The sequence below is a fragment of the Acomys russatus genome, chromosome 22 (genome assembly GCF_903995435.1).
Source record: "Acomys russatus chromosome 22, mAcoRus1.1, whole genome shotgun sequence".
Lineage (NCBI taxonomy): Eukaryota > Metazoa > Chordata > Mammalia > Rodentia > Muridae > Acomys > Acomys russatus.
Genome location: NC_067158.1, coordinates 28,671,881 through 28,696,628, shown reverse-complemented (window position 1 = coordinate 28,696,628; position 24,748 = coordinate 28,671,881). Strand labels below are relative to the sequence as shown.

The 24,748-nt window shown below is 49.5% G+C and overlaps 1 protein-coding gene across 1 annotated transcript in view; it reads right to left on the bottom strand.

Moving 5' to 3' along the window:
- C22H4orf50 (chromosome 22 C4orf50 homolog) overlaps positions 1-24,748 on the bottom strand; it is a 42,229-nt gene that overhangs the window by 4,074 nt on the left and 13,407 nt on the right. Inside the window, exons 4-9 of the mRNA XM_051164993.1 lie at positions 19,166-19,280; positions 18,107-18,225; positions 13,376-15,814; positions 7,147-7,320; positions 3,946-4,002; positions 2,460-2,642 (exon numbers count right to left, since the gene is read on the bottom strand). Of these exons, the coding sequence (XP_051020950.1) occupies positions 2,460-2,642; positions 3,946-4,002; positions 7,147-7,320; positions 13,376-15,814; positions 18,107-18,225; positions 19,166-19,280 (3,087 nt within the window). The remainder of the gene's footprint in view (positions 1-2,459; positions 2,643-3,945; positions 4,003-7,146; positions 7,321-13,375; positions 15,815-18,106; positions 18,226-19,165; positions 19,281-24,748) is intronic.

The following is a 24,748-nucleotide window of genomic DNA, read 5'->3' as shown; positions in this document are numbered from 1 at the left end:
GAGCTGATACCCACCATGACCACACCACAGCACCTGAGCTGGAGGAAGGGGCCCTGCTAGAAGATAACCATAAACAATAGAAGCTACACACAAGAGAGGAGAGGTGATGGCAGGTACCAACAGTGCAGGTACACTGGGCTGGGACCCAAAGCCCTGTCCTGGAGAGAAGGGCTGACTAAGGAAGGGCTCCATCCTTCTCCCAAATCCCAAAAAGGGTAGGAGATGGGAGACTCCACCCATGCAATGATGGAAAGTAGGAGAGTGTCAGGCCACACCCTCTTTTGGGAAGGGAAGGTGTCAAGCAATCTCCACACCTTGCCCAAGGCCTTAAGAGCTCTTAGCCTATTAGAAGCCTCCTTCAAGAAGGGAGATGTGGGAAGATGGAGTGAATTCATCTGTGGAGTGACAGCATGGAGGGCCAGACAGGTTCATTAGCAGATATAAAACACAAATGACCTGTCTGAGTGGGACCATATTTCCCATTTCCATATTGTCTGTTTCCAAGGAAGGGCTGATGGGCACCTCAGGGTATGGATTCTTCAGGGATGGTTCCAGAAGGCTTCTGTCAGAGACACACCATCTCCCTGCTTGCCAGCCTGACACTGTGCACAGCCTAGTGCAAGCCCATCAGCAACTCCTCAGCCACCGGGCAGCCCTCTCAGCTGTCAGCCAAAGCCCAAAGGCCTCCATCAGGACTCCCATCTGTGTTCCCTGAAGCAGCAGCCAGTGTCCATAAAACCAAGTGCTCCGGACCAGCTTCAAGTTCAGCCACCAGCGGGAAGAGCTGCCACCACTACCACTGAAGAGCTCAGTGTCCCTCTCCAGCCACTACTTGGCCACCAGGGTCCTCATTGCTAGCTCAGAACACAGTGCTGGAGGAACAGAGGGCTACGTCATGCATAACCAGACTCTCAGACCCCAGCCTAGTCACACTCTTAGGGGACTTGTCTCTTTGCAGTTGCCGGGGCTTCTGCACCAGCACTCCATACCCTCCCAGCCCTGCAAGCTGATGAAGCCAGTGCAAACACCACAAACTTCAGTCCAGCCACACCTCCTGTGTGCCTGCTCTCAGGATTGGCCCAGGAGGCAGGAAGAGCACTTGTGGAATATTCTTAGCCTTCTCAATACATCACAGTAGTTTTTAGTTCTTATACTAGGACAAACTCACACATCCAAGGCTGCCTTTCTGGTGACAAGAAGGACTGTCTCAGTGGGTGCCAGACCCCAGCTGTGACTATCAACTACTTCCCACCTACCCATGCCTTCAGTGGCCATTGCTTAAGTAGGCACCACTTAGGCAATTCGCTTAGCATGGAAACGGGTTAAACTAGAAAGCTCCAAAGGATGCAGGTCTTCGGACAGGTAAAGACCCTCTCGGAGCCTCATTTTTGTCATCTGAATAGGGGAGGATTGTACCGTTCTTGTGGCATAATAGACAATCTACTAGTTTGCAACAAGCACTCGGAACATTGCCTACACACAGTCAGGAGAACATGTAAGACTCCCCTCATAGGTCAAAGGGCTAGAGAGTGGTAAAGTGGAGATGTGACCCTGGACCCCTGAGCCTCTTGCCCACAGGAGACAGCTTGTCTCGTTTTGGCTTCTCAACAGCTATACTGAACAGACTATGCAGTTCCTATTGTCAGAGAACAAAGCTCCGAGACTCAGGGCCATATCACACCTCAGCCTGGTCTGAGCCCCCTCTGTTTCTTCTTTTGTTGACCTTCAGCAGAGAAGATTCATACACACACACACACATACACACACACACACACACAGGGTTGATTATCTTTGTATGAGTATGGTGCTGGGCTTAGCACCCAGGGTCTCCTCCATGCCAGGCAAGCACTCTACCCTCCTAGCTATTTATCCAGTTGGTTCATGATCTTGTGTTTTAAGAAGTGTTTCCCTGGGCAGATTCTGTGTCAGACAATAGGGAGGCAGTCAGTTGGGGAGAGGCTCTGGCCTCACAGAGAGGTATCAACAAATGCCTTCAACAACATAGAAGGAATCCCCTGTGTGCTTGCTATAACATGCATGCCCAGATGCAGTGGAGAACAGAGGGTGTGGAGGGGTGTGGCCATTGGATTTAGACCAGTTGATGTTGACAGGCACTTGGAACCTCAGAGGCTGGACGGGAGCCTCCCAGTGGACCAAGCATCCTAGCTATGCATTCAGAGTTCATGAAGTATGGGTAACAAGAATGTCTGGGGACACAATGTGACGATGCTTATGTGACACATTTGTGTCTGTTCCCCTGCATAGGGTCATAAGCAATTCAGAGGCAAAGGATCCCCAGCATTCTTCACAGCACACAGATTGCAGGTGCTACCTAGAGAAGGAACCAGAAGGTGTGAGGGATGGGTCAGTAACCAAGACATCACAGGGAGGCAGGTGGCCTGGGCTGGGCCCATCCATGGTCCCTACAAGCAGGGACAGGGTTGTCTATGGCAACTTACCTCCGGGGCTCCTGGGGTCAGGAAGGTGGTGGTATATTCAGCCAGTGCCTCGTCGTCAAGCACGTTCTGCACCAGCTCGGAGAGCAGGTGGTTCTTGGGCCCGTGTCTCGGCAGCTCCTGCAGTAGGTGCTCAATCAGGCGGTTCCTCTCCTGGCACTTGTGGACCAGGGAAGCCAGCTTGGCCTGGAAAATAAGGCTCATGGTGTATGCCAAGCTGGGGACCAGTGTAGTGCCCCATTCCCAGCATGATTCCATCACCACAAAACTAGGACCTTGGGGCTGCATGCTACCCTCCTAATAGGCTCCAAGCTCACAGCAGTAGGGAGGCAAGAATACAGACGCAGGCTCTATGAAGGCCCAGTACTGTGTCTAAGCTCCTCTCCACACCTCAACTTGCCAGTCCATACAATGCACCTTGAGGGGAGCCTGGATCCTCCTGGCAGAGCCCCTCTTTTTCATTTGACTTCACACTGCCAACACACAGAGCACTGGGGTCCTCTTTTAGATGAGAGGGATTTTTGTCAAAGCACAAACTTAGAGAAAGAGCAAACTCGTGGTCCTGACTTTACAGGGCTCCTTGCACTGTCCTGTCTAAGGTGTCCCAGATGGCTCCCTAGAGTCCCAGTGAGAATTCTCAAAGTTTCCATTTTATCAACGCCAGTGGTTCTCAACCTGTGGGTCGTGACCCCTTTGAGGGAGTCGGACAACTTTTTCACAGGGGTCACCTACGACCATTGGAAAACACAGATGTTTTACATTATGATTCACAATGGTAGCAAAACCATAGTTATGAAGTAGTAACAAAATAAGCTTATGGCTGGGGGTGGGGCGCCCCAACATGAGGAAGTATATCAAAGGGTCGCAGCAATAAGGGAGGTCGAGACTCATTGACCAACACAAAGGTGAGGCTCAGGCAGATGAGAACTATGGTAGAGGAATTGGTTCATATTTCTGATGTAACAGCTGAAAAAAAAAAAAAAAACAGAGTCCAGAGGAGAAGGCAGGAAACAGGTGTGTCTGAAATTAGATAGATAGATAGATAGATAGATAGATAGATAGATAGATAGACAGACATACAGATAGATAGAGATAGGTAGGGGCCTTCCTAAGGAAGCATGTGTTCAGGAGTGAATGCAATAATGGGAAAGTGGGAGAGACAGAAAGAGGGAAAATAAAAGCAAAGGGAAGGAAAGAAGAAAAAGGCAGTAGAAAAGATGAGAAGAGAATGGGGAGGGAGGCAATATGTGCACCAAGTGGCAGCCTCCACGCCTATCTCCCAGGCTGCACCGAGGAGAAAGTGGGGCACCACGTGTAGGGCCAGGACACGTGCCATTTGGGTTGCTCTCACATGTGACAAGCCAGATGAAGAAGACATGTGGAACACTGTTCATGTGGGGATCTGGGTGGCACCTGACCCTGGCACTCTTGGGTATGTTCCTGAAATACTAGGCAGTACATATGAAATGGTGATGTGGCAGTATGTTACCTTCAGGGGACTAGTGGCCAGGCGTGCTTCTTGCTGCTGTTCCCAGAGCTCCTCAAGCTGAAAAGAGAAGCATGCTTGTGACTGAGCATTATGGGATAAGTTAGGGGAGAGTATGGAGTGCTGGTCTGCTGTCATCTTTCCCTGTGTGGGTATGGGGTGTTGGGGAACAGCTGTCCCTGATCCCTAACATGAAGCCACAGAGACACACTCTAGTATGAAACTTGGGTCCCTGAGCCAGACATAGTCCTGCCTCAGCTGCCTCCTGTGACCTGTAAATCACTTGTTCTCCCTGCTTAATGTCTTCTGTGCAGTGGGGTACAGTGACTGTTCACCCCAAGATGAGGGCCATAATGAGGCCTCACTGATACAGGGCACCTACCTAGGCATGGTACTGAGGCATTACTCAACAAACACTGGCTACTGTTACTTCTTGGGGCAGACTAACAACGTGGATTCGGTTCCTGGTGGGAGGCTGGCGTCTGACACCCAGCACCCAGCATGTAGCACAAGTGCCCTCCTGAGGGCCTCAGTCCCTGCTAGGAAGGACCAAGTGTCGGAGCTGACAGCAAGGAGAGGGGCTGGGGACCAGGGACCATGCGCTTGCGTGAGGTCACCTAAGACTTTCCACATTAGCTCAGCATAGGCAAGCAAATGGCCTCACTACTGTTTACCCAGATTCTATCTGAATTCTTATAAGGTGGGCATTTTATAGCTATTCCCTCACAGGCTCTTGTCTGCTGGGACCTAAATAAACCCTTCATCCTTGGCCCTGACTGGTTCTTACCTACCATTTTTTTTTCCTCACATGGATCAGGATGTATATGTGTACAGACACCTAAAAATCTGCTACACGGAAAGTGTCACATCCTGTTTGGTAACTGAATAGAAAATCCTGGCGATGTTTTCAGACAAACCAACTGGCCTCATCCCTTTAAAATCTTGCATGCTCTCTCCTTGTGCAGCTGTGGTGTGGTTTATTCAAGCAGGTCTCTGCTGGCAGGGATATGTAATATTGGTCTGTTTCTTTGCTTAACAAACAGTACTTCTGTCCATCTGTTTGCTGTAACTTTCCAGGACTGCTTCAAGCGAACTGACTTGTATTCAAATGAGACTCAATGGATGCAGGCTTTGATGCAAACCGCTCTCTGCCTCAGTTTGGGAAACAGCTTGAATATGCCCCTGCGAAATGAGTACAGGACACTTGCTATTTAAAAAGTGATTGGAGCCGAGCAGTGGTGATGCATGACTTTAATCCCAGCACTTGGGCGGCAGAGGCAGGAGGATCGCTGTAAGTTTGAGGCCAGTCTGGTCTACAAAGTGAGTCCAAGACAGCCAAGGCTACACAGAGAAGCCCTGTTGTGAAAAACATAAATAAATAAATAAATAAATAAATAAATAAATAAAGTGATTGGTCAGCTCTATACAGGACATCCGTATAACACCCCCTCTTCCCAGACTCATCCTCATTGTGGATGAGGGTCGAAAAGAGCCAGAGGTGGTAGGACTACACAGAAACAGTATTTTAGAGATCTAACAGGCCAGCTGCACATATGAATTTAGCGCTCATGACAGCATGCGCAAGACCTGTGCAAGCTCACATCAGGGTGAATCCCTGAACTGAGAGGATACGTGAGCATGGAGTCCAGCCACCGGGCAAGGAGCTATTGGTAATGGATAGCTGCTGAGAGAGGGAGTCAGTTTCCTCGAAGAGTGTAAGGAAGGCCCGGTAAGTAGACCACACTGTAGTGGGAGGCCACACATCTGAGAGTATATGGACAGCACAAACTGTACCTGATGGATTTAATTTAAAACAAAGAGAGGAAGAGAGAAGTTAGGTGGGTAGAGAAGGCAGGGGTGAGTACGATCAAAACACGCTGTATGAGATTATCAGAGAACTAATGACTGTTTAAATGGATAAGAAGAGAGTTATTGTTTAAAAAGAGCTGGTGGGGGGAGGGCTGGAGAGATGGCTCAGAGGTTAAGGGCACTGACTGCTCTTCCAGAGGTCCTGAGTTCAATTCCCAGCAACCACATGGTGGCTCACAACCATCTGCGGTGTATATGCAGGCAGAACACTGTATAAATAATAATAAACAAATAAATCTAAAAATTAAAAAATAAAAAATAATAAAAAGGAGCTGGGTATCAGGAGAAAGTATTTTCAAGCCACATTGTTGCCTAGTTATAACATTTTGAGGTCCCTTTGGGGTTCTGTGTGTAAAAGGTTATGAACAAGCATCACGTATTGATTAAAATTAATTCCCCAGCACTGCCATCACCAGGGGCTGACACACAATAGAAACAAGGTGGGGATCCCCTGCACATTTCATCAGGTTTCCTCCAATGGGAACATTTTACAAAGCTGCAGGGTCAGGAGGGACTGAAGTCAGCACTGCTGCGGCTGGGATTTCTGCCCTCTTGTGTGAGTGTGCCTATGAAGGTCTGTGTGAGTCTGGCCTCCTGTTGGTCCAACTGTCCTCCACAGCCAAGGTCCCGAGCCAGTCCACCTTGAGTCTCTCACTGGCCTTTTATAATCATGCCCATGTATTTCTTGCAGAGGAAGAACGGTATTTTCCTCTTGAAAGTGTCTGAAAGTGCCTGTGTCAGCTAGCCTTATGTCAGCTTGACAGAAGCTAGAGTTAACTGAAAGGAGGAAAGCTCAATTGAGAGAAAAAAAAACCTCTATTAGATCCAGCAGTAAGGCATTTTTTGATTAGTGATTGACAGGGGAGGGCCCAGGCCATTGTGAGTGGTACCATGCCTGGCTTGGTGGTCCTGGGCTCTATAAGAAAGCAGGCTGAGCAAGCCAGTTAGCAGCATCCCTCAGTGGCCTTTGTGGCTCCTGCCTCCAGGTTCCTGCCCTGTTCGACTTCTTATCCTGACTTCCTTCAGTGATGAACAGGGATAGGGAAGTAAAAGAAAAATAAACCAAATAAACCCTTTCCTCTCAACTTGCTTTTTGGACATAGTATTTCATCGTAGCAACAGAAACACTAAGACAGTGCCTGGTGTTTTTTTAAAAAAGCATATATATATGTTGTTTTTAACAGAGGACAGCTGGCTGAAAAGGCTTGCCTTTCTTCCTCCTTCCTCACATCATCCTAGTCTTTAAATCACTAGTCAAACACTACCAAGCTGTCAATGTTCGCTCCTTGAAGTCTGGAAACATTTGGAGGGCGAGGAAGGGTTGGCCCAGCCTACCTTGCCTTTGAGCTTATCCTGGAGGCCCACTGCCTCATCCCGAGCCGCCTGCAACTCCCTCAGTGCCCAGCCCTGGTCCCTGAGCTGGCACTGTAGGGTCCGCACCTGGTGATGGAGCCGCTGTAGGCACAGTTTAGGGTCTTCTTCAGAGGCAGCTGCCTTAGAGTTCTGGAGCTGAAAAATAAAGAACTGTGGGTAAAGTTCTCAGATGCTAATGTGCAATCGCCAACAACCAGTACCTCTTCTAATTGTCTATCTATCCTGGGTTTTTTTTTTTTTTTTTTTTTCTCACAGTAAGAAAGCAATGAGAGAAGGGTGGAGGGAGGTATGGAGAGAAAGATGGAGGGAAAGAGAGAGAAAACAGAAACAAAGAACCATCTCAAATTCTACGGCCCAGCCTATTATTGCTACCATCCATTTCCCACATGGCCTGTCCGTGGTGCCTCTATGTGCACATGTGAGTATTTAGGTCATGATTGCTATCTTGAGAGAAGAGGGGAAGGTAAACAAAACCACAGAACAACATTCCGGAATATTATTCTTAAATACATGCAAAATAGGATCTATCAACCAGGACCCTTTTGATCGCTGTCGGTGACTACTACATTGAACCACAGAGAAGTGAATAAAACTTCACACACAGATCAACTGACCAGATGCTCATGCCATTAACACTTCATGACTCTACATACAACAGACAATACCAAATTTCCCATGAGCACTGGCACCACATCACCTATTATGCTTTGATGGAATACCAGGGTCGCAGGTTCCATATGGATACAGGAGATTCAGGGAGGAAGGAGCTTGCCCACCCCTGAAGGAAGTGGAATCAATGGCAGGGATTGTGTGGACCCAAATGGTGGTCCTATGTGCTAAGTCCTCATTTTTTTCTACTAACTTATATATACACATATATTCGCACATGCATGTGTCTCTTCTTTATACTTTTTGTTGTTGTTGTTGTTGTTTTGGGACAGGGTTTCCTCTGTGTAGCCTTGGCTGTCCTGGACCCACTTTGTAGACCAGGCTGGCCTCAAACTCACAGTGACCCTCCAGACTCTGCCTCCCGAGTACTGGGATTATAGGCATGTGCCACGTGTGCCACCATGCCCAGCTTCTTTATACATTTTTAAAGATTAAAAATGTTAATCTGTGTACGCCTGTGTGAGTGTGTACTCAAACGAGTACAGTGCCCAAGGAGGCCAGAAGATGTCATCAGATCCCCTGGAGCTGGCGTTGCAGGTGGTTGGGAAATGGAATCTGCTCTTAGCCCCTGAGCCATCTCTCCAGCTCCTCTATAGATCCTGGTAAAAAGTTACAGGTCTTTTTCTTTCTCCTATCATGTGCCACGTGCATCTTCCCACTGTTAGATTTGGGGTAACATCTGTAGTTGTGCTGAACTTGACCATGCTAATGCTGTCAGGGATAGACCTTGTTCATGACAGGAACACACCCGTGGGTTCTTGAGATCACAGCGGTTTCTGAACACATGAGCAAGGAGTGATCAATCCTGATCATGACACTGAGGTAGGTACAGGAAGGAGAGGCATAGCTAACAGGGAGCATATCCTCCATGAATGACTGGGGAGTTCAGAAACACCCTTGTCCCTTGCTTTATTTAAAAGAGCCTGCCCCTTTCATGTCTGTCACCGTTCCACACTCTAGTGGGAGAAGGTGGAAGGGGTCTCGGGCCATTTTGAGTGAGGGAGAGAAGAGCGGATCAGGAGAGGGCAGGATCCATGTGACTGTGACTGACTGGACATCTCCCTGTGAACAAGGACCACAACAGCAGAATGTGATCTTTTTCTTAATTAATAAAAATGCACATTGCGTAGGCCTGAGACTCACAGGCTGGGGCCTGTCAGGCACAGATGGGTGCTCCTGATGGTTCTGTAAAATTTAGCTCCAGACTCCAAAACAACATGGCCTTTTGAGAAGTTTGGTGTTTCGCTGCTGCCTCCTGCCTCTGATGGCTTGGACAAAGGCTCTGTCCCATGGGCCTTAAGAGAGTACCCACAGCTTGATCTGGTAGCGTGTGGGGAAGCCTCCCTGTTGCCTGAGTCTACCCTTCACAGATGACTGCACGTTATGCTTGGGCTCAGGGACAGCAGGGACACTGTCCCACAAGAACGCTGGTTGACAGGGAAAATGACAGACAGACACAGGTCAGTCAACCAAACTGGCAAAAAGGAGGCCTAGAGGTTGTAGAAGCCCTTAGGAGGCTCTGAGCAGAGGCTCTGATCCCATCCGTGCCGTGGTAGCAGACACCATGTTCTATGCTGGGACAGTACCTATTCTGATGATATAAAACCCTGTTACAAATACATCAGTGACTACGGGACTGTAAAGAGCTATGCTGGAGTCAGCCCCTCTTGCCCCGAGCCCAGTCTGCAGGGCTGCCCCTGGACATGAGGCTCAGTTCCCAGGTGAAAGCTGGGATGCACAGGGAGGCTGGTAAAGAATACAGAAACACTGTCTCGGGTTGCAGTTCAAGGTGCAGTGGGTGGGGTATAGACAGCCAGAGCTGCAGCCTTGGCGACTCTCAGTTGTGTCCTTACTGTAAGAGCTGCGGGTTCATGTCCAGTATGACAGGAAGCTATGAGAGGGCCACAGAAAGAGGGATATTTCTTCTTCTGTCCCTAAATCCTGTGGACTTCATCTGTAGTTGTGAAGGTCACATTTCCCAACTGTATGTCACCTCTTACCTGTGATCCCCAAATGCCCTCTGTGGTCCTCAAACTAACTCCTCCCCGCCCCTCTCTCTCTCTCTCTCTGTCTCCCGAGACACACACACACACACACACACACACACTACCTCAAAGGAGGACAGCTACCCAGCTCTGACCTTTTTTCAACAGCTTTTCTACCCTCCGTCTCATACCATAGCCCCGGCTGCTGTGACAGCCACACCAGCCTAATTTTCTTTTTAACAATCCTGGGTTTTCTGGTTCTGCATCAGAACCCAGGCATCCATCCTGTGATGACCTAAAACCCTCTCCTTTATATTCACCTCCTTGGATTTCTAGCTCTTGCCAGGTCAGGTCAGAATAGCTGCTTTTAGAAAGCTATAAAATCCAGGGAGAAAACGCGAGACAGACTAGTTCTTTGCCAGCACTGAAAAGTGATGGAGGGTGGGTGGGGAAATCTCTAGGCTTCTCTCAGAAGCACTTTGTAGACCATAGTACAGGAAGTTGGTTCCAATGCTGACAGCAGGGCTGGGTGAAAGAGATGGAACTTGGGGATGTAAGGACAGCCAGATGTGGGGGACAGAGGAGAGAGGGCTGCAGAGAAGAGCCCCAAATGCTACTCTAGAAATGCCATCCTGGGTCCTTCACTGGGAGGTGAACCACCAGGACCTCAGGGTCACACAGTGCTGAGAAGACGGTAGTGTTTGGGCTGACCCAAGGTAAAGCCATCTTGATGAACACTCGGGGAACTCACCCAACAATCACAAAAGGGTGGATGTCCTAAGAGCAAGTGCCACACTATGAGAGTCACAGCACGCCGTAGGACCGAAAGAGACTTAGATGAGAAATACCATGATGACCAGCAGTCACCCCCATGAGGGGCCAGCATAAGATGCACACAGCACTGCCTGGAGGCCAGGGACCTCCCATCATATGCAGGTCAATACCCAAAAGCCCTTTGAATGACTGGGTGTATAAAGAAATGGGGAAATGTGGCAAATTGCCAAGAAATCAGACAACCAAAAGCAGGCCAAGGGATGCTCCACACCTGAAGGTCAGATGAGCCCTACAAGATGTCAGTGGCTTACATATTTGAAAGATAAACTGAACGGGTGAAAAGATGGACTACGTCAGCACACAGGCAGCATCTCTCCTTTGTAAGTAATGAAATGGATCCTGGTCCACAAAGTACAGTGAACGGCATCAGGAGTTCACTGAGTAAATTCAACAAGAGGTGGGTCACAACAGAACAGAGCTATCAAATTAAAAGAAAAGTCTATAGAAACACACCCCCCCAAACAGAAGCACAGACCTGCAAACCTAAGATATACTTTGCTCAAAAGATAAAAGATTCAGTCAAAAAGTCTGGAATTTTAGAAGGTGAAAGAAAAATAAGACAATAAATTTTTTTGACAAAAGAACAACCGTCTGACCAGAGGGATGGTTCAACAGGTATGGTGCTTGTTTCAGAGCTGAGGACCAGAGTTCTATCCCCAGCACCCATGGTAAAAGCAAAGTGTACTGGCACACACGTGTAAGCACAAAACTGTGGAGGCTGTGACAGGCAGATCCCTGTGGCTCACTAGCTAGTCAGTCACTCTAGCCTAATTGGCAAGCCCCAGGGCCCAGAGAAACCCTGTCTAGGAAACAAAATACAGGTGGGCAGCTCCAGAAGAATGACACCAGAGGTCGACCTCTGGTCTCTGCACACCTGCACTCACACACACACACACACACACACACACACACACACACACACACTACACACACAAATATGCACTGCACACACGTGCACATGCACACGCACACACACACATTGTACACACACACATATATGCACCTCTGAGCATTTTAAAGGAAATTATAAGAGGATTTTTCAAATCTGAGGAAAGGCATAAATATACAAGCTCAAAGAGCTGGGGAAAACGTGTATAAAAAGTACAAACAGAACCATAGCTAGATCCATCGAGCCACCAAAAATCAAAGATAAAAAGGAAATCTTCAAAGCAGTCATACATTTGCTGGGGAGAGGAGATGACAGTGACAACTGGTGTCTGAGCAGAGATTGTGGGAGGTGGGAGGCAGCCTTCAGAGAGCTGGGTGAGGGGAAGCTGCAGACCCGTGGCAGCCTTCAGAGAGCTGGGTGAGGGAAAGCTGCAGGCCCACAGTGCTGAATCTAAAAGAAGGGATGGTCGGGCGTAGTGAATACAATGTTTCCTAAAGAGAAACACAGGAAAATCAATCACAAGCTAACTCTTACTATTTCTCCAAATTTTTTTGGAAGAATAAACACAACAGTATACACACATGTGTGTGCAAGAAAGATTAAAGGCTGCTCAAATAAGCAGTAATAATGATTCATCAGGCTTAGTATACACTGAAGCGACATATAACAGGATAGATAATAAGGAATAAGCAGAATTAAATCACTGTTTTTTTTTTTGTTTGTGTGTTTGTTTGTTTTTTTTTTGCATGATTTGGGACATGGTACAAAGGCAATATCCTAAGGCAAACTTAAATGATAGGTGCATCCTGGAATTTCTAGAGTAGTTACTAAAACAGTAATAGCAAAGTATACAAGAATATAAGCTATTATGGGAGAAAGAATTATATGTGTGTGTAGACAGTGAGGGAGGGAGAGAGAGAGAGAGAGAGAGAGAGAGAGAGAGAGAGAGAGAGAGAGAGAGAGAGAGAGAGAGAGAGAGAGAGAGAGAGAGAGAGAGAGAGAGAGAGAGAGAGAGAGAGAGAATATGAAATGCAGATAATAAAGGAAACTGGTAAAAAGTTGAAAGCTGTTCTTTGAGACAGCAGCTAGAATTGCTGAGGAGAAAGGAGAGAGAGGGAAGCAGGAGCCAGCAACAGAGAGTGGGGGGGTGGGGGGGAAGCAGATGGAGACACAGAAAGGGAGGGAGAGAGAGAGAGAGAGAGGATGCCGGAGTGATACAGGGTCTCAGCACCAATGCTCTCCAGGCAGTAACAATGTGAGCATTTCATCCTGGGAATTATAAAAGTCAAGATTTGTCTTGGGACGGGGTTGGTAGGCAGGGAGTGACTCAGATGGAGGATCCCATTCTGCAGCAGAGCCCCACATCTCTACAGAGCCAACACGGTCTCCATCCTGCTGTGTTACCTCACAGCCCACTGCTGCCCTCAATAACACTTAAGAGCCAACCTGAAGAATGATAGCTTGGGCTATTTGAGCTATTACCCACACGGGAAAATCCAAGGTATGACGTCAAAGTGCAAGCCCCAGCCCCACCTATTCTGCTCTGGATCCTCTTGGAGGGTCAGGCTTTCCTGGCAGGTCAAAAAGAAATCTTGGGCTCATCTCAGAGGCAGCCCTCCCTAGCTGCGTGACCTTGGGCAATCCCTTCACCTCTCTGCCTGGTTTTCTCATCTAGCACATGGGGCTGGTGATCCAATGTCCTCCTGATGGCTGCTTCAGGGATGCCTAGGTCTTCGGGGGCCGGGGGTGGGGGGGGGGCGGAAGTACCTCACTGCAGAGCCAGCTATACAGAAAAGAAGGTAAATCAATATACCTGGGCACTGTGGCTCGGGGGCTCCCGTGGCTGCCCCTGTTGCACAGAACACCATGATGTCTTCTGTTCTTTTTGCAGCCGAGCTCCGTCTCCCTCTGCCCCCTTGGTGTATGCTTCCTGAGGCTCTGTGGTGACTGCACAGACTGATGAGGTAGTATTAGCATCAGCCCTGCATCTGGAATCTTCCAAATATAAAGTAGGTCTCACCTGCCCTCCAGTCACACATGATTTCTCATCCCAGGATGAGCCACAGGCGCTTGTGATCAGGTGTCTTGAAAACATAGTCACCTGGACCTCTTTGTCTTCAGTAAGTCCCTTGTCTCCCACCATTTTGGACTTTCCCTGGGGGTACCACTTTTCTTCCCCTGGATCTCTACTCCTCTGCAGGACCTCCTGCTCCAGGCCTTGGACCCTGCCGACAAGGTGTTTATTTTCCCCCTGCAGTGCCCAGACCATGTCTTCTATCCCTAGCATTGTGTCCTTTATCAGCCCTTTATAACTGACCCCGAGCTCTGAGATCAGAGCCCTGAGCTCTCTGTTTTCCAGAGAGACATGATTCATCCTGCTCCGGGCTTTCCTGACACTCTCAGACACGGCTTTGTGCAGCTGGCCCAGGTCTGCCTTCAATTTCTCATTCTCCTCTTCCAGCTGGGAAATCTTGCAGTAACTCTTCCCATTGCAGTCCTCCAGGTCAGACACAGCCTGCAGGCACTGACCGAGCTCGCGCCTGAGGCGGACCAGCTCTCCCTGCAACGTGTAGTTTGCCTGCGCCAGCCTCAGTGCTTCCGCTGCTGCTGCTTCTCTCATGGGCTCTCTCTCACGACGGCATCCTTCGTGGTCACATCCTTCTTGGTCTCCCTGAAGCCTGGCGTTATCAAGGAAAACCTGACTTCTCTCTTTCTTCAGGTTCGCACGGAGCTGGTGGAACCTGCTTTCCGGCCTCTTTAGGGTGCACCATGTTGCGGGGTGCTGGCTCCCACCCAGCTCTGCAGGACCCTGGTTGGCTTTCTCCCCACTGAGTGCTGCTCCTGAAAGAACTTCTCCAGTACACAGGGCCACTTCCTCTCCCAACCTCACCCCTTCGCCACTCCTGCTGGGTCTCGAATACAGATCCTGGCTGGCCCACGCACCCTCATCAACATCCCACCACACGTGAGTGACACTCTGGCTCTCTGTCCTCAGTGCTGACATCTGCTGGGGACCTCCATAGACAAGCTTCAAGTCGTTCAGCTGCTGGAAACAGCTGGCCTCCACCTCCCTCTCCAGCGTGTCTGGCTGAAGGGCACACCTGTCCGGTCCTGTGAACAGAGACTGGGAGGGGCAAGGATTGTCGCTGGAGGCACCTGCTGAGGCCCATTTGGGAAATGGCAGCGAATCCTGATGATCCATTAGTAGGCACTGTTCAGGACCCACATGGGCCTTGAACTCAGGCTGCTCAGGGACTCCCACAGAAGCTGGGTTGGATGTCACTCGGACTTGCATCTCCTGCTCTTGTTCTTCGTTCCCAGATCTCTCCTTCTGTAGAAGCCGAGTGTCTCCAAAGCACAGTTGGTGGCTCCACGTGCCCTGTGCACTCCTCCAGCCTTCTTTACTTTCTCCTGCTGGGAGCTGGCTACCATTTATCCTTGGCTCTCGGGTCCCATGAGCCCCAGTGGCCTCTTCCTCCTTCTCTGAAGACAGATTTTCCAAGAGTCCCCAGCCACATCCTTCCACACTCCCTGTCTTGCTCAGGGAATCAGGATCCTCCTGTGACCTAGAGGTTGTCCCACCATGCAGAGGCAGTATTAGACATTCTGGCTGGATCCAAGGAAAGGGGGCCACAACCTGGGCATCTGCAGCCTTGCTTGCTTCCTGCATGTCCCCTAGGGCTTGGACCTCAGTGTCCAAGATCAGCTTCTCATTGCTTTCGGGGACCAGCATGCGCTTGTCACCAAGCTCTGATTTTATCCCCTCCAAGGGTCTCATCATCTTCCATTTCTCTGCACTTGCAACTGGAGGCACGCTTCTCTCCTTCCATGTGCCTCTTTGCTCCTTGGGCCCTTTTGTGAGAAACGGGCCATTTGAACTGAGTTGGGACTCCTGGCTGTGGGAGGTGTCATGGCTCCTTGCCAGATTACAATGCCAGGCAGTGTATGCCGAAGCCCCAGGGGCAGGTGAGGGCTTGCTGCTGCCCAGCTCTTCAAAGGTCTGAAGTTCCTGTAGGGGACGCTCCTGCAGCAGAGGTGGCAGTAGGATCTCTGGTTCCCTAGCAGGTCCCCAGAGGTGGAGCATGGATGTGGGTAACAGCACTAGGGGTTCCTGAACTCCAGCAGCTTGGAGAGTCTCTGAAACTTCTGCCAGGTCCAAAGGGCAGAGTGACTTATCCATGCTTGGCCCTGGGGGACCCCTACAGAGCAGTCGAAGAACCTGCCCATCTAGGCGAGGCTGGACAGGAGCACCCTGCAGGTGGAGAGAGGAGGTGAGGTATGAAACAGCCCTTGCCTGCTGAGCCCCGCCCACATCTGAACATATCCCACAATCCTCTCTGAGCCTGCTCATACAGCTGCACATGTGTCCCTCTCTTCCACCTCAGGGGCGGCCCAGCATGCTCCTCCTCCCAGATATCCTCAAGGAACACCCCTCCATCTCAGATGGAACACCATTTCCTCCTCACAAAGAATCCAAGGCCTGTAGCACTCCCTGGCCATCCTCATTTGTCTTCCGCATACTATACCAGAACGGATCACACACAGACGTTTGTAGGGGGACACGCACTCCCTGTCACTCTTTTCTATGCAACATGGTTTCCACAAGCACCACAGAATGTGGAGGGTTATGAATGAGGTTTGATTCTGCAGGAGCACGAGCCACCCTGTGGCTTGTAGTTGCCATCTCAGGTACCACAGATTGAAAGCAGCAACCACATGTGGAAGGTTCTAGTACACAGTGCTGTGTGCACTGTCAATTCCCCCAAGGGATACAGGGGCTGGACTCTGTTTTGCCCCCAGGACTGGGGCAGGGCCAAGCTCACCCGAGGGGCTTCCTAGACTGCTCTGAATATCTTTATAGGCATTTATACCACATGCTTGGCTCATAGCACACCTGAGTGGAACAGGGAAAAAGCTGGGCACCAGACCTGGGTTCCAGTCAGATTTTCTACCAGCCCCACAAGCTTCTCAGTGTCCCTGGGCTGTAGGGAGCTGTGGGACTGTGCACAGGCTCTTGGCAGGGACTCTGAACAGCAGAAAGAGGCTTAAGCTTTGCCTCTACTCTGGGGGGAAATCATTTGGCTTCTGAGCCACACATATCCCATTTGTACACTGGGCACTGCTAAATTAAAGATCTAGCCTGGGCCTCAAGGACAGTGTGACACACAGTTCTAACACAGTGATGAGATTAGAGACAATAGAATTAGCAGAGAGACAGGCATGGTGCTGAAGCTGAGCATATGCTATTTCAGGGTGATTAAGGGAGTAAGAGAGAGCTTGGCTCATGATGCCTAGAGATGTGGGCCCCTTAGGTCTCTGCTTCTTAGTCAGTGGCTTCAGAGCTTGTTTTTCATCAGCAACGCAGGGCCTGGGACCAGAAAGCATCTAAGGGGTCTCTGGAAGCCAGGTAATGTATTGGCAGCTCAAGGGTGGGGGTTAGGAGCCCCCTTAGGTTGTGAGGGGTTCATTCAACAAGGAGATACATCTTTTGGAACACTGAGACTAGGTGACATCCCTGGAGTGTCTCTGGGTTGCAAGTGCATGTCTAATTACAGGATGAGTGCCTGGCACACAGAGCCCTGTCTTCCTGACTTCTCATCCTCTTTAGGGCCAGGTGGAAGAATGGCTACAGCAGGCAGCAGGTCAGCTTTCTGTCTCTGTTTCTCTCTCCGTTTCTCTCTGTCTCTCTGTCTCTCTCCTCTCTCTGTCTCTGTCTCTCTGTCTCTGTCTCTCTCTGTCTCTGTCTCTCTCTCTCTGTCTCCCTCTCTTTCTCTCTCTCTCTCTCTCTCTCTCTCCTCTCATTATATGCAATCCCTTCCTCTACATAAAGCCAACCTGCATGAGGGATGGTTCAGGGAAAGAAAGAAAGAAAGAAAGAAAGAAAGAAAGAAAGAAAGAAAGAAAAGAAAGAAAAAGAAAAGAAAGAAAGAAAGAAAGAAAAGAAAGAAAGAAAGAAAGAAAGAAAGAAAGAAAGAAAGAAAGAAAGAAAGAATGCACACATGCATGCATGACGTTCAGAACCACAGAGCCACATCAGGACACCTCTCCCCGTTCAGCTTTTCTCTTTAGGACAAAAGGCAGAAGCTGGGGTCAGTGGTTTGCCACAGCATCAGGAAGAATTCAGATCCAGCTCCCCAAACCAGAAATCTGGAGTAACACCGAGTACAGAAGGAAGAGACTGCAGCTCTCCACCTCCATGGCTGGAGACTTCTGTGGAGTTCCAGTATCCCTTGAGTCTCATCATCTCTGAAGAGAGAGGCAGGACCTGCACTGTGGGTCATCGGGGGGGGGGGGGGGGGGGGCGGGGCTTTACTAAGGCAACAAGAGTGTCTTGAGGTAGCCCAACCCAGGCACTTAGTCTGGGCTTCTCTTCACCCCACCCTACTTCTCACTTAGGTCATACTGCATCCTATCTCCTCAAAACTCCCTCTCAATCATTTCTAGAATATTCTTCCTTTATATGGAGCTCCCTCTGATACCCACACCACTGAACACATAGCAGGGCCACATGGATCCTCCTATCTGCAGAACCCTCTAGACTCACCTGTCTATGCTCAGACCCTGGCAGGTCTCCCTGGAGCTCGCCTAGGGTCCTTGCTGGCACCACCATGCAGGGATCTGGTCCATCTGCAACACAGCTGCAGGGCTCTTCTGAAAGCTGGCCTAGGACAGCAAGACCCCGAGGTTAAAATCACTTCTGGAAGATCCATTACAATGGCCACCAACAACCATGTCAGCTGACAGATGACTCCCGTGAGTGACTCTCTTTTAGCCTACAACAACTCTTAGTGAGTCCCACTCTCCTGCCAGGTGAGGACCTGAGCCTGGAAGATGTGAATGTGCACCAGCTGGAAGCAGAGGAACCGGTCGGTCCTCAAGGTACTTCCATGGACCACAGCTGGAGTATGTCCATGAAGCCTTTAGGATGCTCAGTGTCCTCTGCTGCCAGATGGGTGATACTCCTACCCCAGCCCTGCACAGCTTTCAGGAACAGCCCCACCAAGTCACATCCCACCTTGGCCCACCCAACAGCTCTGCTCCCCAAACATGGCTTGAAGGGAGACATCAGCTATCTCCTCCTGTATCAGAAGCCCTGGGTATCATGAAACTGTAGACTGCTCTTGCATTTTGAGGGCTCAGGATGAGTAAGCAGGATCTCCTATAGCATGGAGGTAGGAAATCATGTCTGACAGTCAGAGGCCAGGTACCTCAAAGCCCCAGCAACCCTCAGACTGACAGTCACAAGTCTCATCCTTAACCCAAAGAGACACCTGGGGTAGAAGGGAGCTAGGATGGCCTCTGCTTAACACAGATGTCTCTGTGAGGACAAGGACCCCACTACCAACCTGCAGCTGGCTGACACCCTTTAAGGGTGAGTGCATCAGTTTACATATCTGATAGTCCTAAACTAATGACCCCTGGAATCTCATACCCTGATTTTGCCTTGACCAGCTATGTGACCTTGAGCCTCTCTGAGCTGCTGTGTGACCTTGAGCCTGTCTGTGAGGGGAATAAACACTGTAAGGGTGACATGAGGACTAAGGGGGCTGGCCTATCAGAGGGATGTCAGGTGGTCCCTCTATGTATCACAGCATCCACAAACCTGCTGGGGCCTGAAGTCCACGGTCATCACAGTGGTGGCCTTGGCTGCTGCAGGGATCCAGCGCCTCTCCCCTGGGTGGGGGCAGAGAATCACTCTGTGCACAGCCCAAGGTAGCCTTCAGAGAGACAAAGAATTGAACAGTCACTAGTGTCCAGATAAAGTGTCCACTCAAGTCCGTTCACCCCTGTCCCTCCCCTCACCCCCACCCCCACCCCCACCGCCTATACTCCCTTTATAGCAACAGTCAAAGTGAGAAAACTTAGGTCAGAAAGCAATGGGCTCCATGTTGATCATATGGCCTAACCTGGGCCATTGGTTTATTAGGCCACACTGTTCCTGTTTACTTGGGAGTCTCTCAGTAAGTTATAAGGGGCAGCAGTATGTCTTTGAAATATCTATCCATCGGAATAAGAGATTGTGTAGTGGGGCAAAGTTCCAGCCTTGCTCCTGTGTGGTCTATCTGACCCACTGGGGAAAACTGGCATCTGCTCAGGGATTTTGAATGTTCCCATCTTTCCCTTGTGAGCAAGTCCCAAAGATGGCAGTAGCCAGTGACCTGGGAAATGCCGCCCCTGCCCACCCCCAGACCTGCAGGAGGCCAGCTGTGTGGACATGCCCAATATGGTCCTAGAGGCCACCTATGGGCAGTCCCAGCTGTCATGACCACTGTGGGCTCTTGGCTCTGACATGGTAGCCTCCTGGCCTGCCTCTATGCTTGCCACATTCCTGCCTCTGGGGCTCTGCACAGGCTGTTCCTTCTGCTACTTTAGGGCAAGATTCTAACAGCCATCCAACTGCCATAGAGGCCTCTTTGTAGCTGGCTCCTGGCCCTGTCCCCACTCCACTCAACATCTGGCCAGCAAATTAAGCAGGAAACCAAACTAGGTCAGGATGCCAGCCCCTTCTCACTCTTCTGTGGAGCAAGATAAAAATCCCATCTTTCTGGTCTCAACACATACACCTTGTCCTGTGTTCCAGCCGGGAACTGTGAGCTCCAGGTCATGGGCAGGGCTGTGGCTGAGGCCAAGGGATACCTGAGTGGCCCAGAGTAAGCCCAACACACCACAGTAAACTTCTGCCCCTCACCTGGAATGAGTTTTGTAACAGCTCGGTCTTGGGAGCATGCAGTCCATGCAAGATGGTAGTAAGTAAGGGCTCAGTGTTCTGCAAAAGTGGCAGCTAAGTCCCCCACAAGGCTTTCTTTCTGGCCTTCCTCGACCTTTCCACAAATCAAGTCTTCATCACTCCACCCCATGACCCCTCCTTGTGCCACTCTGTGCTTGTGACGTCATATCTGTCTATGCAACAGTTTTTGCTATATCCTTTTGCTCATAAATCAGAGCCCTGAGCCCCAGCTGCACTATAGAACCATCCAGAAGCTTCCAACAAGAACTAATGAGAACACTTGACCCCAACCCATAGCAACTAGAGGGCATGGGCACCAGTTCACATCCTACTAGACAGCGGGCTGCATTCAGACAGCCTGACCAGATAGGCCACTGGCCACTGTGCTCATAGGCCTGCCACCTGCCACTGTGTCTGTCCACTTGGTTCTCACCTGGTCGTTAACTAAACAGTCCCAACCACAGCTTAAAAAAATCACCACAAAAGCCAGGCATGGTGGCATACACCCTTAATCCCAGCACTCAGGAAGCAGAGGCAGGCGGATCGCTGTGAGCCTGAGGCCAGCCTCGTCTACAAAGCGAGTCTAGGACAGCCAAGGCTAACACAGAGAAACCCTGTCTTGAAAAACCAAACCAAAAACCAAAAACAAACAATCACCACAAAAGCAAGAGGGAAGACCACAGAGATGAAGGGAGGGAGAGAAAAATGCAGGAAGGTTGAAAAAGATGGAGGGAAGGAAAGATGGAGAAAGAAGAGACCAGAAAAGAAAAAAAAAATCAATGACACAGAGAAAGAGAGGGGGTGGGTAGGGAAAGGAAGACGAAAGCTCCAAGTAAGAGTGAGGAGATGGGAGGACAGAAGGAGAGCAGGAACGGGCAGATGGAGGAGAAGGGAGTCAGTGCGCAGCCACTCGTCCTATTTCACCAAGGTCCGCACATTCACTGTCACACTACAGTGCATCCGGCACATCATGCTTCAGGGCCCAGACGGTTGCATGAAAGCTTGCTGAGCCCCGCTGAAGGCCAGGCCTGGTTCTGAGCCTGGGGACACAGCTACAGAAAATGTACAGGCTCTCTGCCCCAGGGAGACATCTAGGTGTATCCCAGATGATGATTTGATACCGAACTGATAACTTATAACTGCTCAACCCTCTTCGCTTCATGAATTAAATCAAAAGTCAGAGAGGACGAGCAGGTTGTCTAAGGTCACAGGGCATGTCACATGGAAATAAAGTGAGTTTGCATCTCTGGCTTTGATGCTGACCTTCTCCTTCCCAGCACTGAGCTTTGTGCTCAGCCTGAAGGAACCACCGTCTGGACTCTGGTTTTGCCTCAATATGTGATTATTCTGAGAGACACAAGCATGTGTCTGTCACGGCACATCCTTCCAGGCTTTTCTCTAAGCTCAGATAACAGAAAATTTCTACTTATTCAAAATGCAAACTAGCTTTGTATGTGTTTTGTTCAATAGTTTAGAAGAATCAAGTCCTCCCAGACTCTCCTGCCGGGGTTTGGGGGCTGCCTACCATTCTCTGCCCACGCAGACCCTAAGTCCCAGCTTCTTAAAATGGGTGTCAGGACCCACACGGAGTCATGCAATGGTATGTCACACACACACACACACACACACACACACACACACACACACACACACACACAAAAGGGCAATTGTAAAGGTTTCTGAATGCTCAAGTACCCCAGATGAATTCAGAATCAAATAGGTAATGATAATTATTTGTTCCTGATAGCATTCTCCCATGTTTCACTGTGACTTTATGCAAAAAATACATACATACATCTACTTATTAGTATAAACATTTGCTTTCATCTTTAATAAATGGTAAACTTATATGTATATATGAGTTTAAAATAACATTTTTATTACTTATAATCAGTAAATGTTTGACCTGTATACCTGTTTTTGAATTTATTTAATTTTTATTAATGTATATCTGTGTATCTATGTGTGGGCATGCACACATGTTGTGGGGAGGAATATGTGCAGAGGCCTAAAGAGGGCACCAGATTCCCCCCTGAGACTGGAGCCACAGGCAGTTGTGAACATCCTAATGTGGGTGCTGGGCATCAAACCTGGGCTCTCTGGGGCCATCTCCCCAGCCCCTATGCACCTATCTTATATCCTGACACAGCTGGGGTTGTGGGAGAGACGTCTTGAGAGAGGAGATATGTTGAGTGGTTTGAAAGCTCTAGCTTAAGTGACCATGGAAGTTCCATCTCACTGGGCACTGAGGCCATTTCTCATTCTGCCAGCTGCAAACAGCACTGAGACGAAGACAGCTGTGCACAACTGCCTGGCAACCACCGACTCCTGAATGTGAAATCGCCCCCACAGGCTTGTGTGTGTGTGAGCCGTTGGTCCTGGCTAATAGCACTGTTTCAGAAGGCTGTAGAACCTCCGGAAAGTGTAGCCTCACTAGAGAAAGTAGGTTCCTGGGGGAGGGCCTCGTGGTGGCACACACTTGATAAGCTGGCCTTCCTTTCTGCTCTCTGCTTCCTGAGTGTAAATACAACGTGACTAGCCGCCCCATGCCCCTGATGTCACACCTGTACACTTACTTTATCTCATTGTGTCATGAGATAAAATAAGCTCTCCTTCCATTAAGCGTCCTCTTCTCAGGTATTTGGTCACAACAATGACAACAGTAAACATCTGTTCATGGGGATCCATGGTCACATAGAAAGTATAGACATTCTTACAGCTTTTAATACTCACTGACTAACAGCCCTCTCCAAAGGCTTACGTTTCCAAAGGCGCAAACCTCGCAGAGCAGAAGTCCCTTTAAGAGATGCATGTATTCAGTAAACACTGAACCCCTACTCAGATCTAGCCGATGGATAGGACATTCTCCACATTTGTGTGGAGAACAGGGACTGACTCTGACATGAACTCTGGTGCCCCATATTTGACCACCTCCCCTTGGTGAGGAGGCCTGGTGACACTCAGAGAAAGGATAAGCAGGCTACGAGGATGAGACCTGATAGGCTGTGACCACATGGTAGGGGAGGATGTCCCCTTCTGTCACAGACCTAGGGGAGGGAAATAGGGTGACAGAGGGAGGGAGGGAGGGAAGGAAGGATAGAGGGATGGAGGGAAGGAGGGAGGAAGGAATGGGAGGATACAAGTGAAGGGATAACAATTGAGATGTAATCTGAATAAATTAATAAAAATTTAAAAAGATACCTGTATTGACTATTTCCTTCTGTTTTCTTTATGGAGGCATGTGTCAGTGCACACGTGCGTGCGCGCGCGCGCGTGCGTGTGTGTGTGTGTGTGTGTGTGTGTGTGCTGTGTGTGCTAGAACTGGACTTAGGGCCTCACACATGCTAGGCAAGTACTTATCACTTGACTTTCGGGTTTTTAATTTTTATTTATTTTATTTTATGTGTCTATGTGTGTGCCTGAGTAAATCCTGGAGCATGTGTGTGAAGGAGCCCTTGGAAGAGGACATTGAATTCCCGGAAGGTGGTTGTGATTTATTCCATAGGGGAGCTAAGAACCAAACCCTGGTCTTCTGAAAGAGTAGCAAGGGCTCTTAACCACTGAATTGTCTCTTTAGCGCCCTTGACTCTTTTTCTTAATGCCCTTGTTTGCAGTATAGTGAACAGCAACCCTGTGATGATGTTATCCTGCAGAGGTGCAAGCAGGGGTCATTTCTCAACAATAAAAGTGTTTCCCACATCCAGGGGTCACTCTAAATGCACTGAAGGACAGGGAGATGCAGACAGCAACCAGCAATGCCCATCACTTCAGCACCTCAGCTCCTGGATGACAGGGGGCATGGTGACTTTGAAAGCCTGACTTTCTATCTCTGTACACAAGCCTCTCTCAGTGACCCTCCAGGGCAGGTCATGACTATCTATCTGTCTTCTGACACAGCTGTTTAAAAGCCTGAACCACTAATGCTGGTCCCTGAGTCTGTCTCTCCTCCAAGACCTTGAAGAGTTGGTACACACCCATGTTCCCCCTTTCCCCCCAGGTCGCAGGGCCCATTGCAGTGCCTGGACACTACAGGAGCCCAGTGGACACTCACAGGAAAGCACACAAAGGCACACCACACGCAAATTACCACCCACTGTCCTCCACAGCTCCTCTCACCAGCAGGAGCCCTTCCCCTACACTCCTCCCAGTGGTCCATTCCTCAGGGGACTTAGCTTTTAGGCAACCTGTTCTGAAAGTTCTCAGCTATCTGTATTTGGGGCACACTGAGTTCACTCCTTTAGACTCAGCTTGGGGACAGAGGCACTAACGCCTCTCTGGCTGCTTTACAATGTCTAAGAGAGCAAGCCCTTTGCAGCTACGATGCAACAAAGATGTCTTCTCACAATGCCTCCCTTCCCTGTAACTCAGAGCACAGTTCTCAGAGTCCTTCCAATATAATACAGAGAGGGCCATCATGGAGGAACCCGTGGCCCCTTTAGACCTGGCTTATTTCATTTG